Below are 20272 nucleotides of genomic sequence, written 5' to 3'. Positions count from 1 at the left end.
TAATGATGATTAATGTTCACTATCATCTCTTTCACAGTTTTCAAAAGTGAAAAATTGTCTCTTGGAACTCTGGTGGAACACATTATGACCGCTAACCACAGACAATTCAGAGAACAGAAACAACTTTATGGGATGACAGAGTACATTCAAGAAACAACACGGACAGGATGATTGTGCGCCAGTCCTCGTCCACAAATCACCTCAAATTTTATGTCTCAATTGTTCTTGCCTGCTGTAAAAGCTTAGACTCCAACTTCACTTGTTGAAATCTGTCTAAAGCAGGAACAAGTAGCAGGTCACATTGCTTGAGGGAGGAAGGAGTGGAATCAAAGTGAGAGGTAAAACAGGAACGAGAATGTCGACCTTGAATATTGTAAGCAGGAAGCGCGCCCCCCCCCTCCCGCCAACCTCCCCCCCGGCCTGGCTGTTAACACCCGAAGAAAGGCCATTTCCAGCAGATTGAAACTAAATTCACAAAACTGTGTTTTAATGCAGCTGTTGCCAATTCCAAGTCCACTTCCTGTCAGTGCATTTCCTGAGGGCCATTGAATTGGGCTAATGAAGAAAGCTGCTAATGGCTGGGTTTATCTCAGGCAGTACTGGTGACATTTCATCAACGCAGGTATTTTTTTTTCCAGGTTGTGTTTAACCACACCGTCCTGGATTTTTAACTTGAAAATTGTGCGTGCGTGTGTAGCTACGTCCACATGCGTGTTTATGTGTGTGTGAGTGTGTGTATGTGTGTATGGAAACAATATTCTTTGCGAAGTTCCATGAGTAAATTTCTTTCCACATAATTATGCAGTCATATCTGACATCCATCCATCCATTTTCTATTACCGCTTCTCCTGCACTCAGGGTCGCTGGAGCTCATTCCAGCTGTCTTCGGGCGAAGGCAGGATACAACCCAGACAAGTAGAAGGTTTATCGCAGAGCTCCCAATTCCCCCTCACCGTGCATGTTTTAAGCCTGTCCAATCATTGAGTGCACGTAGACAAATATGCACACGTCCAGATGAACACAGTGATGTGACATTTGCCTCATTTATCACTTATGAACATCTTGGCAAAAGTGCATCACACCATCTTGAGAATAATGAGCTCTGGTTCGTTGCATGCTGATTAATAGAAGGTTCTGACACTTGTGTCATTCATCCCATCAGGGTAAAAGGTCAGCCAGGAAGTCAAAGAGGTCGACCACAAGATTAAACTGAGCGCACATGGTGACGCAATGTAACAAATGGTTGGCAAAGAATTCGACTCTGAGGAAAATTCAGGGGGTGACACGGTGGCGCAGTGGTTAGCGCCGCCGCCGCCGCTTCACAGCAAGGAGGTCGTGGGTTCGATTCCGGGGCCCTGGCCTGGGACCTTTCTGTGTGGAGTTTGCATGTTCTCCCTGTGTCTGCGTGGGTTCTCTCCGGGTTCTCCGGCTTCCTCCCACACTCCAAAAACATTCATGTGAGGTCAATTCAACAATCTAAATTGTCCGTAGGTGTGCATGTGAGTGTGAATGGTTGTTTGTCTCTATGTGGCCCTGCGATGAACTGGCGACTTGTCCAGGGTGTCACCCTGCCTTCGCCCAAAGACAGCTGGGACAGGCTCCAGCAGACGCCCGTGACCCTGAATAGCAATAAGCGGGTATAGAAGAAGGATGGATGGATGGAAAATTCAGCTCTGTGCACGGGATTGATTCATCTCAGCAGGACCTCAAACTGAGATTTCTGTCGATGTGAAATTACTTTTAACAGATAGGAGTAGTATAAGCAATACTGTTTCAAAGCAAAAATGTTAAGATAAGTCTTGACAGCATTTCCTTAAACCTAAATGCTCTGGCAATCCAAAATGATGTTGCTTTTTACTGAATGTGTCTGCTATTCCAATGCCTGCAAACACGTTATTTATTTGTTTATGCAAAACTCAGGCAAACTGCTCCGCGGAGAGAGATGAGCTTGAATGCGTGTTCATTTTTTTTTTTTTTTTTTAACATTTTCTGAGTGAAGACTGAAAAGTGTGACAGTAACTTATTGAAAAAGAATGTACATCTAGATTAAAATTATATTTTAGTTCTAAATCCCTATTTCCTTCCTAAAGGAAGGAAAATATGCTTCTTCTCACAAACCTGAAACTATAAAATCCAAAAGTTATAGTTTATGACATCCCCTAAACAAACTACAAGATTGTAAAATGAATACATAAACAAATATATATATAAATAAATAAATAAATAAATAAATAAAAATGAAAGTTTCTCTAAAGAAGATCAAAATCCTGTGTGTGCAGCTGGCCAGCATGTTTCCATTCTGTCGTGTGCAGCTTTTCAGTTGGGCCTCACATCCCTCTGATTGGATTGCGTTTTTAAAAACCCAGTGGGCTGAGCTTCAGGATAACTCCCAACGACTTTTGAATTCTCGTTGACCGCTTGTGATGAATGGTTCAACTGAAAAAAAAAAGAAAAAGAAAAACAAATTCAAACCCCGCATCCGGGCGCCCTCGTTGCACGGCTGCTGCTGCTGCTGCTGCTGCTGCTCAACGCACCGTTTCCTTTATTGTAAACAACAATGAAGTGTGATTTTTTGAAAAAACACAAGATGCACCGCCGGTGAACCGCGAGCCACCAATCACCTGAACGCGGCCTTTGGGTTCCGCCCCCCTCGGCCCTCCTCTTGCACGCCATTGGCTGCCGCGGGAGCAGCGACAATGTTTAATGCAGCATGCGGTGCCCGGAGTTCAGTCAGTCAGTGAGTGGAAACCCTTGCTTGTGCATAGGGTCGCGGCAAGAGCCCAATTTGAGCAGAAGTAACGACTTGTGTGTGTGTGTGTGTGTGTGTGTGTGTCTGTTTCAAGTGGAGCCTCTTTGTCGGAGAGACTTTTGTCCGTCTGCGGGTCTTTCGCCTCTTGAGGAGCTGTGGATCTTGTTCGCGGACTGTTCCCGGTGGTGGTGCGGACGAGCGGAAAGGACAAACATGCCAAACCGGGAGATGTGTCACTCAGCGCTGCCTCGGACTTTGGGGAAAAGCACCTAAAATATCGCTCACAGCGTCGATCTGAAAGTGTCGGATCGCAGCCCAGCCGTCATCACAGAGTATTTCTCTCTGTGTTTTTCCTGTTGTTTTTTTTTTCCCCCCTCCCATGAACGGTGACTCACTGCGGAGCTGAAGGCAAGCAGCTGCATCCTAATCAGACAGCGGAGAGGACCTCAGCTCATTGACATTACAGTCACACTTTTCTGGAGCACTTTTTTTTCCCCTCCCTCCTCCACCACCACCACCTCACCTCCCCCCACTCTCTCCTCACACTGCGCTGCACTGTAGTCGGCGTGTGCGTCGGAAAGGAAGGAGGGAGGAAGGAGGTGGAGAAGAAGGAAGGAAGGATAACCGGGGAGGCGGGCAGGACTCGAACTAACTCTGGTCGAACCTTTTGCGGAACTGTTTTCAAAGACCCTTCTTCTTTCTTTCCATTGATTTTGGACTAGCGCATTCATTCGTTTTCGGTAAGTGTTCACAAGACGTGCCATGCAATATCCCTTTGGAACTTATCTTCTTTATCTTGATACGATTATTCTCATAGGCATCCCGGTGCGTGCGGATGCAACAGCTTCTCGGATGTTGAGTAGGAGAAGGGGGTTAGACGGCGAGCTTGAGCGGCGCAGAGAATTACACGGCTGCGCCGAGATGTTGGCAGCTCATTTCAGAATCCTTCTTCTTTTTTTTCCCCTTTCTTTTTTTTTTTTTTTTTTATATCGGGCTCATTGTGAATATCCGGATTATGCGGATCGGTTAATGCGTGTAAGAGGCTCATTTTCCGCACGTATTCAAATCACCGCCACAATAGTCCGTTTTCAGCCGAGCGCGCATCGCAGCGTTTTATTAAACTTTTCCTGAGACACGGAGAGAGAGAAAGAGAGATGGATAGAGAGAGCGAGAGGGGGAGAAGAAAAAAAAATATTCAGAATTCTCCAGACATTTATACTGACGAGTGAATGAAGCGTCATTACGAAGAGGTCAAGTCTTGCACTGGAAAATTGCTGATACATTAAAGGGGTGTATGGCTGATGCGTGTGTATAATCATATTTTAATAAACCGCGGCGTAACTATAAGCTGCAAAGGCGTCAATGCCCCTGTCCGCGCTGTGATGTCCGAGTCTGTCTTTTTCAAGGTTAACAAATTGACAAGCTCCCTTCTGTTGTTAGATGAATTACACATAAGCCCTGTTTTCTCCTTGGGTCGCTGATGATCTGATCTTCCTGGTAGAATGGTTGTATTTTTGTACATTGAAAAAAAAGGAAGAGAATAAAAAGTCATTGCCACATATACATTATAACAAATCCATTCTTTTCTCATCCTCTCTCTAGGTAAAAGGCGTGAACCCTTACAAAGACTATTCTGTTTGGAGTTATGATCGTGATTATTGCTCAGATGAGTCTGGGCACTCAGCAGAATATAAATTAGGTGTTCGGCGCCACAGATTGCTGGAAGAGGCAGAGGAAGGGAGAAGCAGAGCAAAGACAATCATCAAGACTAATGCCAAGCTCTCACATGATGAACAGGACCCTTTTAATCCAATGTTACAGAGATACCAAAATTGAAAAAAATATCAACAGGTCAATGGAGGCATAAATCTAGTATTAGAGCCGTTTTGAAGAAGTGGGAATGTATCTTTCTGTTTTCTTTTTCTTTCTCCTATGGGCGCATGCCCTGACATTGAAAAATTTGAATTACTCTGTCCCGGAGGAACAGGGTCCGGGGACAGTGATCGGGAACATTGCCAAAGATGCCAGACTTGGACCGGAACAAACTGGACAGGGTGGGCAGGGTAAGAAAGCCAACTTCAGGGTGCTGGAGAACTCGGCTCCGCATCTCATTGACGTGGACCCCCAAAGCGGACTGTTGTACACCAAACAGCGCATTGACAGAGAAACGCTGTGTAAGAGAAATCCCAAGTGCCAGCTGTCAATGGAGGTGTTTGCCAATGACAAGGAGATCTGCATGATCAAAATAGATATTCAGGACATCAACGACAACTCACCCACTTTCCCCTCGGATCAGATTGATATTGACATCTCTGAAAATGCAGTGCCAGGCACACGTTTTCCCCTGACCAGCGCACATGACCCAGATGCAGGGGAGAATGGCTTGAAAACCTATCAAATAACACGCGACGACTACAATCTCTTTTCCTTGGAGGTAAAATCCCGTGGGGATGGGACTAAATTCCCAGAGTTAGTTATTCAAAGACCCCTTGACAGAGAAGAGCGAAGCCATCACACCCTTATTTTGTCAGCAACTGATGGGGGAGAATATCCTCGATCAGGTAACATGCAGATTAACGTCAAAGTTATTGATTCTAATGATAACAGTCCAGTATTTGATCAGCCGTCTTATGTTGTAGAGATTCCAGAAAATTCCCCTCCAGGTAAAGTCCTGATTGATTTGAATGCTACAGATCCTGATGAGGGTAACAATGGACAAGTGGTGTATTCTTTCAGTGGCTATGCCCCAGAACGAATTCGGGAGCTTTTCTCCATAGACTCAAGAACAGGAGTCATAAAAATTCAGGGTGAAATTGACTATGAAGAGAGCCCAGTAATAGAAATCGACGTCCAGGCAAAGGATCTAGGACCCAACCCTATTCCAGGCCACTGTAAAGTTACTGTTAAAGTTCTTGACAGAAATGATAACTGGCCCTCTATAGGTTTTGTGTCTGTGAGACAGGGAGCCATTAGTGAGGCAGCCCCTCCAGGCACTGTTATTGCTTTGGTTCGTGTCACAGACAAGGACTCAGGAAGAAACGGGCAGCTTCAGTGCCGAGTGCTTGGTAATGTCCCTTTTAAACTGGAGGAAAACTATGATAACTTCTACACTGTCGTGACAGACCAACCTTTGGACAGAGAGATGCAAGATGAATACAATGTCACCATCGTGGCCAAGGACAATGGCATTCCTCCTCTGAATTCTACAAAATCCTTCACTGTTAAGATCCTGGATGAGAACGACAATGTTCCTCGCTTCACCAAGGCCGTTTACCTTCTTCAGATCCCAGAAAACAACATCCCAGGGGAGTATCTAGGTTCAGTTCTGGCAGAGGACCCAGACCTTGGGCAGAACGGAACTGTGTACTACAGTATAATCAACTCCAATGTCAGTGGCGGTGATGTCAACACGTATGTCAATGTGAATGCTGCTAATGGTGCCATCTATGCAGTGCGATCTTTTAACTATGAACAAATCAAGTATTTTGACTTTAAAGTCCTTGCTAAAGATGCTGGGTCTCCCCACATGGAGAGCAACGCGACTGTGCGCATCAGTATCCTGGATGTCAACGACAACATCCCTGTCATTGTTCTGCCCATACTTCTTAATGACACTGCTGAAATACACGTGCCACGTAATGTAGGTGTTGGGTACATTGTGACCACAGTGAGAGCCGTGGACAACGACTATGGAGAAAGCGGGAGGCTTACATATGAAATCTCAGAAGGCAATGAGGAGCATCTCTTTGTAATCGACCCAGTGACTGGTGAGGTGCGGACAGCCCATCCGTTCTGGGATGATGTGAGCCCAATGGTGGAGCTGATTATTCGCGTATCAGATCATGGCAAGCCAACTAAACTTACCGCTGCTGCCAGGCTCCTCATTAAAGCATCGGATGGACGTCCCCCTGATGGACTACCTCACACAAAAGACAATCAGAACTGGGACATGTCCCTGCCTCTCATTGTGACACTTAGCATCATCTCCATCATGCTCCTAGCTGCTATGGTGACCATAGCTATTAAGTGCAAGCGGGAAAACAAGGAAATTCGTACCTATAATTGCCGCATTGCAGAGTATTCACATCCTCAACTTGGGAAAGGCAAGAAGAAGAAGATTAACAAGAACGACATCATGCTGGTGCAGAGCGAGGTGGAGGAGCGGGATGCCATGAATGTGATGAATGTGGTAAGCAGCCCTTCCTTGGCCACCTCTCCCATGTACTTTGACTACCAGACACGCCTGCCACTCAGCTCACCAAGGTCAGAGGTCATGTACCTAAAGCCCACTCCCAATAACATCAGCGTGCCCCAAGGCCACGTGGGATGCCACACCAGCTTCACAGGCCCAGTCACCAGCACTACAGACACACCTACTAACCGCATGTCCATCATACAGGTAAGGGGAATTGCACTCTCGCCCGTCAATGTTATGCCACCGTTTTCACGTCACAATCCTCAGCAGCCGACATTGTTCTGTATCAACGTTTGCCCCACATTTTGCAGAAATGAAAGAAATAGAAATATGAACATTTGGAGACTATGAGGCCTAGGAGCACTGAGAGAATAACAGCAAGGGAGGGAGGGGTGCGCATTAGAAGGATTAAACAGTCTAGTGTTCTAATACAACAGAGCCAGTGACATCAACACAGCCAAATGTGTGTGTCCCAAATGTTTTAAGTCCAGACAGCCTTTTAAAAAATGTTCTTAAATTCAGATATTTCATTAAGCAATCAATTACTGTCACTTTGTTTTCTTTGGGAGTTGCCTGTTTGCTGACCAATTCCTTTTTTTTTATTTAACTGTCCACCCAATACCCTCGTTCATAAAATGACTGTTTTTAACTTGATGATAATTGATAATTTTAACATGATATTAATATATATGTGTAAAAAATATCAATATACAATATCACCATGACTTGGAGTAATTTTTACGAAATACATTTTCCCCCTTTTGGTCATGTAAGTCATACAATTTTATGGCTCTTGATGATTAATTACAACACCTCCAAATCCTGAAGATTAGCAGATGTACTTATTTTCACAGCTTCTTTATGTGTCTTTATGCAGACTACTTGGGCACATAAGCCTCTACCGTGATAACTTCTCTGTGTCTTTGGCCTTAAGCCTATTAAAAGTCTGTCGTGTCAGACGAGGATTAGGGCTTGTTGACGACAGTAGTACATCATGCCGGGGGCAATGGGCTGTAACATAAATGAAGCCTTTTCTCAATGTCAAAGTAGCACTAAAAATATTCTGCCTAAAAAAAAAAACTATTGGATGTCAGTACCTGTATTTGATTGCCATAGTTTATCTTTGTCTTGTTATTTGAGACATAGGAACAATGATGCTCCTTCCAGTTCCGCCTTAATGCATTCTATACATTCCTGTCTTAGCTGAGCGCTCTGAGCTTTTTTTTTTTCTGCCCTACTATCTGGAATGGACATGCATGTAATGATAACTGTGATCAAACGTGACATGTTCGCACCAGGGCAGATCGCTGCTGCCCGTTGTTCCCACTCTCAGTCTTAGCCATGTTTCTATTATGAGCCAGCTGCAAAGGCCAAGGGTCATTGCAAAAACACAAAAACCCTTAAGGATTCCCAATTAGAAGGACCAAATTATTGCTGGTCCACTCTACAAGCTGTTTCCTTCGCTAATGTAGTGATGGTTATTTTGACCGCCTGCCTTGACTCACTGCATGCTCATTTTTAGAGTTTTTTCACATTGTCAAAGGGGGAAAAACAAGCAGGAAGAGCAACAACACATTCCTTAGTGTCTTGTTTACAGAGCGCCCCTTTCACGCATTAGACGTGCAGGGTGCTCTGTTGTATTATTCAACAGAACCTGTGCAGAGGGAGATGGCCTGAAGCATTAAGTTTCTTCAGAAGCTGTACAGCAGCATATCACTTTCCTTCCTCCTTTCCTCCCCATCATCATCCTTTCCTCAGTCTTATGGACAGTACGTAACCTGAGTCAGAGACGAGTTGCTATAGGGAAAATGTCAGAAAACAAAGACAGAATTCCCCTCTCATTGATCCCAAGGCCTTTTAGTCCATCTGTCACCACAGCTGCCATGCAAGAGGCTAGTAGGATAGTAGAAGGAGAGTAAAAATAAATAAATAAATTGATAAAGTGGGACATCATATCTAGTGGAGAGCCAGATTTACAAGGGCACCATAGTGCCAGTGTCTTCATCTGCACCCAGTAGGGCTATAGTGACTGCCCGTAACTCCCAGTCTCTCTGTAAACTGCTGCTAGCCTCTAATGATGTTTTATAGTGATGCACTGGTAGACAAGCTGAACTCCAAGCCTCTAGTCTCTAGCTGGGAAAGGGGAATAATATGAACATATTAGCAGTGCTCTTGTGGCCTTATCATTGTCACCGCCACGCCACAAGCCTGCCCAATGGAGAGCTTCATTTCAGTTATAAAGAGAATTCCTTGGATAAGGAGATGGATGATACGTAATGATGCCTAATTCAGCTTAAGGCGTTGACGGGAATTACTTAGTGTTGAATCAAGGTTAAAACCAATCTGCTGCAAAATTCTTCAATGCCCAGGAAGCAGGGATTTCAGTAATTCGCTTCAAAGAGCGAGCCGGCACCCACTCTGTCTCAAATATGTTTGGGATTTTGGCCCACAGTAGGTTTAGCTTAAGCAGCTGTACCATGCTGTGGTTAACAGTCTGGATCACAAGTCTATTTGTTGCTCTCTAGTTGCCACCTCTACACTTGCTCCTCATGTACCTGAACTCCCGTCATTACTTTTAATTGCCTCGTACTTTAACATATTGCTTTGTTTTGATATGTTTTTAGCGTTTTTATTTGGTTCACTGTGAAACCCCAATCAAACAGAATCCTGCTCGGCAGGGGTCGACGTGTTAATAAGGTGCAGGTGGTACATCGGCAACCGAGGAATCTTAAAAGCTATAAAAACCGCCTTTAGGTGGCGGTATTCTGCCATTGGGTGGCATCAAGGAGAAGTTCACAGACTGAGTGGGGGCTCAATGTCTGATCAGCTTCAAATATATAAATTACATGAAATATTAAATACTTATACTATTCACTGTTTTTTTTAAAAAACATATTCACTCTTTGGGGTCAGCTGGACATTTTTCCTTGAGGAAACTGTTGTTTCGACCGATGATCAAGGCGTCATTCTGCATATTCAGTCTGACTGTGCATGTGTGTGAGATTGCGTGTTCTGTCAAAGTAACGACATTGCATATTCCAGGCCTGTGGTTTAATTGTTAAGTTTGCCGGCTCTATGACAGATATGCTCTCACACTTGGGTGGGGACAACAGAATAAAAAAAAAATGCTCCAGATTTATTTTCTTTCCCCCTCCGTGTAATGAGTGTAGTTAACATGTTGGTATTGAATTACTGACTGTACGTAGATAGGATTTAGTAGCCTTGCAGATATGTACAAAAATGTGTTTTTACAAATTAAACAGTGTTCATTAAGCCTTTTCTAAACCGGAAGCTTTTTTCTGAATTGAGCTGTTTAGGGTGACTTCGCCAAATTTGTTTTATTTAATATTTCCAGTACAGCTGCCCTCAGGGTGTGTCTTCCTTTTTCCGCAATAAATGAGCTGCTACTGTACATAACACAACATGCAGAAATTCTGAATTATTTATAAGCAGTTTCCTCTTTCTTCATCGCCCCCAAAAGCTAATATGGTAGAAACAACTGAGAGGAAGTGCCTTCAACTACAGAGCGCTGCTCTGAAAACACCTACACTGTGAAATATAGAAAATATGCACATTTCATAAAGAACCCATGTAACATTACAACACCCATTTGCTTTAGGTCAAATGTGTAAAATATATATTTAAGCAGTTTGAGACTTGCACTGCATGGAAACAGCAACTATAGATATATTTAGATTTAACAAATTGCATGGAAGCAGTTCTTCCAGCAGACTTCACAGTAATCATCACAGGTCTCAAGCTGCAATAATGTGAACACGTGTGGCGGGGGAAATGAGGCAGTTTAACAGAAATTTCTCTGAAAAAAGAATTTAAGTTTAGTTCTTGGTCCTCTCACACTAAAAACACAGAACAAAAGTGTCTTTCCACACCATCACATACAGCAAATTGCTGTATTATTTTTAGTTACCTTTAGTTATTATTTAATAATGTTTTCTCTTTAAATATTTTTAAACTCCAACTCCAACTAGTCTTTTTTAGTAACATTAATTGAAGTTGTTTAATGCTACATTATTCCAATTTATTGCTTTCAATTTTTTGTCAAATAGAAAATAAGATTTCACTGAACAATTGCAATTTTGTACTTGTGAACAATGTAAATTGAATAACGACTATTTAATAGCTAGTATAAATCCAACTGCATAACTTATATGCCTTTTCTGGGCTGATACGTCTCCACTCTCGCTTGCAGCTACAGTTAAAACATGCTCAAACTTTTTTATTGCAACAGTAATGCCATGTCGTGGTTGCTAACCAATTTTTTTTTAGCAATCTACACAAATACAATCAGTCGTGACATGATCGTGTTGGATATGTTGATTACAAGAGGCTCACTCCAGCCACATAATCCTGTTGGTTTTCCCTGCAGTGCTGGATTTGTGAATGACCTAGAGTTAATTGGTAGAAAGCCTCAGACTTGGTTGTACCAAAATGACCAAGATTAGCAAGTGAGAAAAACCAAAGGGATTTAAAATACAAAGTAGAAGACAGAGAGAAGGAGCATGCATTTCCCTGAATTTGCCCAGTGAATCTCGATTATCATACATCAAAACGTAGAACTTGAACAGAAGAGCGGATGAAAACGGAGTTGAGCTGAAGAAAATATATACAGTAGATGTACTGCAATCCGTTGGTCTTATAAGTCGGATACAAAATGTCCTTTCAGCCATGTGGGCAGTTACACAAGGCAACAGAAGTGCTTTGTAAAATTATAGATATGGCATGATATGTGAACATAAATTGGCCTTTATGATAGCCGTTTAGACAGTGTAGGCTCTTGAAACCAGATGGCTTGGTCCAGTAGTAGACATACAATTACATATGGATATGCTGAGAAGACGGTGGAAATTCGGCGGATGCACAAACACAAGAGCGGTGAATTTCTTTCTTTTTCTTATTGGGGTGGAGTGACTCCGTCTGTACCTTTGATCCCAAGTGTCGGGATACTCGTTTCGCTGTTGTTGCTTTATACTGTATGTGTGCAGAGCCCCTTGGGAGATAAATGTCAAGGTTGCCCACTGGCTGGCTTTTGGAGTTAAGTGATATTAACATTCTGTCTTCTCCCTCTCTGTGTTGAGCTTGCCGTCCTAATTGTACACGGTTTAAAGCGGTCTGAGTTATTGACTGTGGACTATTGAATACAATTTTGATTTTGAACTTCGGGTTATGAAACACACTATGCATTTTTATTTTGAGTCTTTTTAATAATGTTGCTGTATTGCCTGGCTTAATATAATATTTTTTATTCATATTAGGATGGCTGTGGCTCAGTTGGTAGAGTAGGTCGCTCAGTGAGCCCAAGGTCTGCGGTTTGAATCCCAGCTCCAACACGTGTGAAAGTGTTGCATGGGCAAGACGCTGAAAAGTAGTGGCCCTAAAGTGCTCCCTGTGGGCCTGGCAGTGCCTTGCATGGCAGCAGGCACTGCCATGGTGGGTGAATGTGAGGCTGTGGAAAGTGCTTTTAGGCAATATGAAGGTGTGGTTCAGCGCAGTCCAATTTTTTACCAAGGCAATGCAAATTGATTAACCTAATGTGCTAAATAACATGTGGCATACCATCAGACGTTGATGTCATTTTTCATACTAGTTTGTTGATGCTTTAGATTTTTATCCGGTTAGCGATAGGTTTTGGTTTTGTGCAGCTTTTATGATATCTCACATTTAAATAATTCATTATCTATGTGTCAAACATAGGTGGGGGATACTACAGTGCTGTCAATACAACTCAGTGGCATCTGGTCATGAGGGCTTTGATCTGACTAAGAGTCTTTGACCGAGATGTTGGACTTGACGCATGGGAGATGTATATATATATTTTTTGTGTGTGTGTGTTTGTGTATAATACACATCTCCTGAAGTGTGCTCTCTTTATAAGCCGGTGATCTCTCTTGGTGGCGATGCTTTGTACTACCAGCAACTGTACTTCAAACACTGTCAAAGTCAAAACAACGGAAAAGTCGCTCCGCTGCCTCTTGGCACAAATCCAACCTGCGAGAGCTTTTATTTCGTTCACATCTTTTCTCCCCTGTGCCCCCAAGCATCTCCTGTCGAAACAACAGCTTAAAGTATGAGCGTTGCGAATCCGCTTTCACCTTTTCCCTCATTAGTATAGCAGGAACGATTTATCCCTTTCCCCTAAAATCTCCCTGGCTCCTTGTCCGTAACTTTGACAGTTCAGCACTTCCTCAGCCTCGTGAGTGATGAGACCTCATTAACTACACTCGCAAATAGGCTGTAGCACAAAGAGACCTTCTCTTCAGCCAATGGCGTAACTTTTCTGTAGCTCAACCTGGAGACAACAGATTGTTTGCAGCATTTGGAACATTTTTCTCGGTAGTGCAAACAAGTCAGTCTATGTTGGCACACTTCTGTGTGTCTGGGAAGCTTCAAACTCTCCGGCTGTCTCCCTCTGTAAATGCACCTGTCTGCGACTCAACCCGTTAGAAAATCTGACACAGGTTTCTGATGCCGTGTGCGTGCCTGAAGGGAACTGACAGCCACTGTTTTGCACTTTCTGTTTTGCGTTGCTGCGGTGTAAGACTCTGCACTCTTAAGGTGCTGTTACCTGAACAAAGGGGGCAATCTGAGCTGCAAGGCGCGGACAAAGATCCGTCATTAAGTGCATGGCTGTTTCTCCCCAGGGTGGAATTGGTGATGCTAAATACTAATAGCACATTGAAAATGACATATTGATGGGCCTTTGCCTTGTCTTTCGCACTGCACAGTTTTACTCAATTGGCCCTTATAGAAATCTTTCTGGTTGCTTTTAGCATTCAGATCAATTGTTGTGTTGCTCCAGTTCCTATTGATTTTTTTCTTGTGTTTGGAACTGAAATACTGTATTTCATTATCTATTCCTCTGAGCATAGCTTGGTTTAAAATAAGTAAAAAAAAATTAAAAAAAAAACCCAAACAAAACAAAGCAGTGCTTTCTCTCTCTGGTCCTTGCTCCCACTCCTGACTCCTTTTCATATTCCCTGTTTCTCACTCTCTCTATCTCTCTGTCTCTCTCTCGCTTTGCTCTTGTCATCTCAGATAAGCGTTGCAATTGCTCATGTTACTGACGGCCCAAGCCAAATTCATAATGATGAGATTATCTTGTCAACAGCACGGGTGTATATGCCTGCTGTATTGATCTGTGCACAGCTTAATAAATGAAGTTGTGCGATGGAAGCGTTGGCTCAATGATAACTCTGACTAGAACTCGCTATTTATACACTCGCAACACAGCCGGCGTGATGAATGGAACTTGAGTATTCTGCTCTCCTCCCTCTTTCCTCTCCTCCTCTTTCTTCTTCTGTTTGTCCTCTCTACAGATTGATGGTGTGGTGGGGGGAACAGCCTCTCTCCCCCCTCTAGCATCGTCTTAAACACGTCCTCCTTAAGGTCACATTGACATGCTAAGTCTTGTATAGGTGCATGGGTGCCCCTGTGGAAGAAACCAATCACGCAGGCAACAGGGGAGGTAAAAAAAAAAAAAGAAAAATACGAGGACAGGAGCTCATTGCCTCAAGTCTTTAAATGAGTGAGGTGATTTTGCATTTGTGGAGGAGGTCAGAAGGGTTATCGAGCATGAGATTATGTGTGGGTGTTCCTTTTGTGCGCAGCTGATTAATTCTAAAGCTGCTCCGACAAAATCTCTCTGCACCTTCGTTGCACTTAAAAGACAGTGAGAGGAAGGGGTATCCAGTGCCTCGACATCAGAGCATTAACACAAAGCCTGCTCTGCTAGCTTTTTTTCCCCTTCATTTCCCAGGTGCATGAACTATCCTTTCTGTCCTCTCTCCTTCCCCTCCTTGGTCCCTCCTTTGCTCTGATTCTTCTCACCCAGTGCACATACAGTACATAGGGTGACCTTGAAGTCGAGCTAGACCTCGTCCATCTGCTATGCGTGTGTGGACCATTGTGGGGGGTGAGTTGGGGAGAACGCAGGTGTTTGTGTGTGTGTGTGTGTGTGTGTGTGTGTGTGTGTGTGTGTGTGTGTGTGTGTGTGTGTGTGCATGCGCTCTTACATGAATTTGTTTTAGACATGTGTGTCCTGCATTCCGGGTCCATTTATCTCCCGCTAGCCTGCGCTTGGAGCTTTGTGGAAAGTCTCAATCTATTCATTTATAGCACTGCTGTAGCGCCATCAGTTCAAATGGAATAATTTCCTTCTTTTATGCCTTTGTTTATGAGCTCTCCTCTTCTCTCGTGCCACCCCACAAATTAGATCACATTTTCTGGATGTTTTGTTCCACACTCTATTATGAAATGCTCATTCATTGGCTTGAATTAGATGTTGTTGCTCTATAAGAGGCCTATAAAATCTCAGTTCAAAAGCGATTCTGAGTTTTTGCTTTTTGTAGATAGTTTCACGCCAAAACCATATTAAATATTGTTTTTTTTTTCCACATCTTTGGATCTTTGGCTATAGGAAAGGTCTATAAGCTGACAGTCTGCAAGATATTAATTAGCATGCAGCAAAAAGACTAAAGAAAACAGAGAAGCTGCTCTCACTGTTATTAAGGTCCTACTGAAAGATTCATACTTGATCATCCTCTTTCATTGCATTTCTCATTGGGCTCGACTCGAACCTTTGGCACTGAACAATAGCTACAGATCTAGAATACACACTTGGAGGAGAGCTGCGGGAAATCGCTGCAAAATTGGTGTTTTACTACCTTCTTAAATAACCTATCTAGAGTTCTTTGTCGGGCTCAGTTCAGTGAAGTCCTATGGTCACCATCAGTGCCTGAACCCAGACTCTTTCTCTGCTCAAATACGATTCTACCCCATCACAACAGTTTTTGCTAAAATTGTCGATGAATGTCGCCGAAGCACTATGCATTATGAAGAGTAAAGCAGCCTTTAGCCAATGGCTGCCAGGCCACACACACTCAACTGCTGCTCCAAGCAAAATAACAAAGCAGTTCCTTTTTCTTTTTTCAGCTCATTCTAAATTATGTTTTCTTGATTGTGGAAATTCTTTTAATTTTCTAAACAGAGAAGGTTAGTCATGTGGACCATAGACTCTTGTCATCTGTTTGTAGTGTGGTAGGTTATTGTAATCATAGCATGTGGTGATGTTTGTCCAAATCATAGATCGTATCTTTTTTTTTTTTAGATGATGACAATTATCTAATGATGATTCTCTCATTGGGTCATTGGAATTATTAACAATCATTGTTTTCATTATTCGTGTTAAAAGGATTACTGTATATGACCAAATGTCAATTTAGACAAGCCCAAACTCCCTTTGTTCATTCTAGATTATTTATTTATTTATTTTCTATGCATCTTGAAAGAGGGCGAGGGCATTGGCATCTTCAGCATATGTTACTTTACTTTGTGTGTGTGTGTGTGTGTGTGTGTGCAAGACAAAGTCAAGGAGGCAAACAAGTTCAATGATTCGTGTCCTCTCATGAGGTTTCCATTTTAGTACTTTCTGCACAAGTGGCTCCTCGAGATTATTACGACAGACACAAGTACAAAGTTCCACAAAGATGTGTATACCACCTCTCTGTCTCCAGGGGTCCTGTTCCTTTTCAATTCTTCAAAGCTCATTTCTTCCACAAATCGAATAACAAACACCACAAAGGATAAACACGCTTGACACAAGTAGCTGCAAGAGAATATTGATAGGCTCTTTTATTTGGCTCTTAAAAGAAAGCGCAGTGATTCCTACTAAGAAAAAAATATCAATGAGATCAACGTATTCACTTGTATAGAGATGAGAAAATATCAACATATACTTATACTTATACTTACTATATTTTTTTCTTGGACTCCTTTTAAAATAGAATTGAAAAGTAGGAGTCAGTGCAGTGAGGTGGCAGAAATGAACCTCAGTATTTTTATCGTCTTTTTGATGAAAGGTTTTTTTTCCTGCACGCGCGCACACACACACACACACTCACACATATATACTTAGCAAAAGTTTCCTTCGCTCCTACTAGACCGATACGTAGGCACTATTAACAGTGCATCACCGGGTGATGGACCACTCAGAGAAACTTTTTAAAGCCACTCTATTGGTGTTATTATGTAGCACAGATCTCAGTTAATCTCATTAGGCGAATTTGGGGAGCAAAGTAACAGGACATTAAATACCACAATCTCTCCAGTTCCCCTTGAAACCAGATTGCACCTTCAAAATCAATGTCAGTCTAAACTCGTCCAATCATTCACCTCTAATGTACCACCGTCAGAGCCCCTTCTGTCTCATGTAGATATTTTAACTTGGCCTCTTAAAAGTTATCAGGATAAGATAGTGGAAGATGTTTCACAGACAGGAGACTGCAGTGCCTTTCGGTTCACTGAAACCCCCCTGATTGATTAGTGCTATCTGCAGGAAGCTGTGTAGGATCCACTAATTTGATTTGATCACTTAAATGTACTCCTCGGCCACTAGGTAATCGTTGTGCTCTAATTTGGGGTGTTTTCACTTTTCGTACGTTTTGATGTCATCCTCCCCTTTTGTCTCCGTCTAATTTTCCTTTTCTATGCAGCCTGTGCCCTCAGCACTGTGTGTTTTCTTCAATTTGCCTGCTTGTCTACTCAAACCATTAACATTTGGCTGTCGCTGAGCAACCATCTTTCTTAGATTTTAGTGGGAAAAGTGGATTTCAGAAGGGTCTTTTGTTGGCTGCTTCACCATAACTATATCAATGTATGTTCAGAAAGACAGCTCTTTACATTTTGTTGAAACAATATGTAAAGGGTAAAGAGTTTTCCTACTCGGGGTTCTATTATGCCCTTGTGTTGCAAAGAGAACAGCAGTGCCAGGTTGATTTGAAACCAGCGAATGGGTCGAGGGAATGCTGTGTGTTTGTCAAAGACAGCAAAGGACAAAACCATGTATCATACCTTTCAGAACAGGTAGATGGAGGGGTTGTACTCTTGTTCCTGTGAATAATAGACAGCTGCCCAATGATGTGTAAAAGATACGCTGCAATTCGTCCTTACCTAACGTTTCACACACACATACACACGCTCACACGCACGCACGCACATACACACTCGCACGCACGCACGCCTGCGCAAGGACGCATACTGCCCCAAAATGTAACAACCAGTCATGAGAATAGAATAGCAGTCCAATGCAGTCTTCCCATTTGTCTCAATCGGCTTGCTGTCTGCATGGTCAGTGTTTGAGTCTCAATGGGAATACTGAATAGAGTGCAGCATTTTACACTTACTCAGCCTCGCTGTACTATTTTCTGACTCCTCTGGCCTTGCTGGATGGATTCGATACAGCACAGCATTCACTGCAGTTGACACAATTTCACCCCCGCAACAGCTAATCATGCACGAATCGCCAGGTAACCCAAATTAGATGCAGTGACCCAGAGCGTGGCTGCCTTTCAGTTACCCTTTTTGAATGTTTCGAGTCAAAGAATGATGTTTAGAGCCAATAAGCATTTTGTACATTCAGGAAGTCAAAGGTCAAATGAAGACGCTGCGTTTGGTTCGATTTCCGGCGGTTTGCAGTCCAGACACGTGTGATTTCCTTCCTAACTCAGTTACTGCCTGATCAAGGCAATGCTGTTATAAGTAAAGCATTGCAGACAGGTGGTGAAGACACCCAGTTTACGTTGCTTTGGCAGTGATGTGGCCACAATTTTCAACACAATGAGTGCTGGGACTCGAAGGTGGCCTTTCAGATGAGAAATTCTCTTTGTTGGCTTCGTATAAGAATCCTTTGACACAGTGTTTGGCTTGTCCTTTATATATTGTGTTTTATTATTATCACTTTTTTAATATCTGTTGAAGAAGAATGGTAAATTAAGTAATGCTAAATCTCACAAGTCTGTTACACAAAAAAGTGAAAAAAAAAAACAAAAGGAAATTAATCTATAAAATAACACAAAAGCATCTGCAAGAGTATCTGTTTCAAGCCAACATAATACAGACCAACAATGTTTTGGCAGCTGTGCATTTATTTTAGAATGTTACTACAACAAACTAATGCAAATTAAATAGCACCACAATAATTTAGAAAATAACACTGAAGTGGTGTCTTCTTGATCACACAGTATGCTGTGAATTTTGAGCAGCTTACACACACAAAAAAAGAGAAGAAAAATAAACATGGAACTCAGCGGGGACCAAATTTGGTACAGCGAGTGGTCGGCTTATAAGGGGCTATAGCAGCGGCAACGCTAGATGTGGAAGAAGAAAATACAATTGCAATGGTTGGTTGGCCAGCCATATGCCATATACATCTGGGTGGATTTTCTTTGTTTTTGTTTTGTCCTAAAAATGAAGTTGAGAACAGCAATGTATTTATTTTTAAAGCTCATTTTCTTGTGGAAACAAATTTTTGTCTCAGGATCTGAAAATTAGGATAATCCTTTTTTTCAAAATTGCATGTTTTATTATGGAAATTGATTGTTCTTATCTTATCATTACAACACAAAAACATAGAAAATGATAGGAAAAAGGGCCACGAAAGATAATTAGTTATCAATAACAACTAAAAGATACTGCTGGGCAAGCTTTAGTCACTATTTCTTTATCATTGATGCGTGGTGATTCAGTTATCTTGTTCCTTTGAAATGGAAAATTGCATATTTCACATAGGATGTGGCTTGATGCGACATTTCTGCTTTGTATATAAGTTGATAAAAAAAAAATTCCACTCAGATTTACTGCGTCTCGTAATGAAAATACAAATCCTGAGCATTTTGCTGCTGCATTTAATCCCCTTGCTGGAAAAAAATTCTGTGTTCACTGTGAGCAATGACTGCCAGACTACGAGACAGTGAATGCTGGCTGTTATCGATCTACTAATTAGAAGAGGCCTATTGAAGGGAAAGGACAGACAGGAAGAGATGGAAGCTTAAAATCAGCCTGGGCCCTAATTGGCCGGAAGGAGGTTCCCATAAAGTGCCATGATGTGCTTATTACCGGTTTCTACAGAGGATGGATGATGGAGAGTTATAAAGCGAATGCCATTGTTAAGTGTGACAAGGAAAAAGTGTAATCGCGAAGGCTGTTGTCACAAAAGTTTTTTGCTCGAAAAACACCTAAAGTTTATTTTCTGACTCATGGAGACTTGAGCTTGATGCAAATACCTAAATGCAGAAAACACCCTCTGTGAATGAAGACGTTGTTGAAGCTCCCATATTTGATCAATATTCAGATCTTTGTTATTTTATTTCAGTGAAACTACAATCTACTGTCCAAAATCTCCAGAAAACTGCAAATTAGTCGTGCAACATCATTGGGGGAAAAAACAAAAAGAATTCCTGGCACTTGACTCCCTTGTTCCTGTGGGGTCAAATGCCAGGCGAGAGATATACATGTTTTTCTTTTTATAGAATTGA

The 20272-nt window shown here is 42.3% G+C and overlaps 1 protein-coding gene across 4 annotated transcripts in view; it reads left to right on the top strand.

Annotated features, from left to right (window-relative positions):
• The first annotated feature begins 2746 nt into the window (after positions 1 to 2746).
• The window catches only part of pcdh17 (protocadherin 17), a 52947-nt gene continuing 35421 nt past the window's right edge, over positions 2747 to 20272 (top strand). For 2 of the 4 annotated variants that reach the window (XM_076049263.1, XM_076049255.1), the window contains exons 1-2: positions 2747 to 3489; positions 4352 to 6938. In XM_076049263.1, coding sequence (XP_075905378.1) covers positions 4650 to 6938 — 2289 coding nt within the window. In that variant the 5' untranslated portion in view covers positions 2747 to 3489; positions 4352 to 4649. Of the gene's footprint in view, positions 3490 to 4351; positions 7149 to 20272 lie in introns of all 4 variants that reach the window. The other 2 variants (XM_076049244.1, XM_076049237.1) reach the window with 1 other exon arrangement.

This window comes from Nelusetta ayraudi, unplaced genomic scaffold (genome assembly GCF_046127955.1).
Source record: "Nelusetta ayraudi isolate G7.1 ecotype Tasmania unplaced genomic scaffold, CSIRO-AGI_Nayr_v1 ptg000005l, whole genome shotgun sequence".
Classification (NCBI taxonomy): Eukaryota; Metazoa; Chordata; class Actinopteri; order Tetraodontiformes; family Monacanthidae; genus Nelusetta; species Nelusetta ayraudi.
This window is presented reverse-complemented; position numbering and strand designations above follow the sequence as displayed.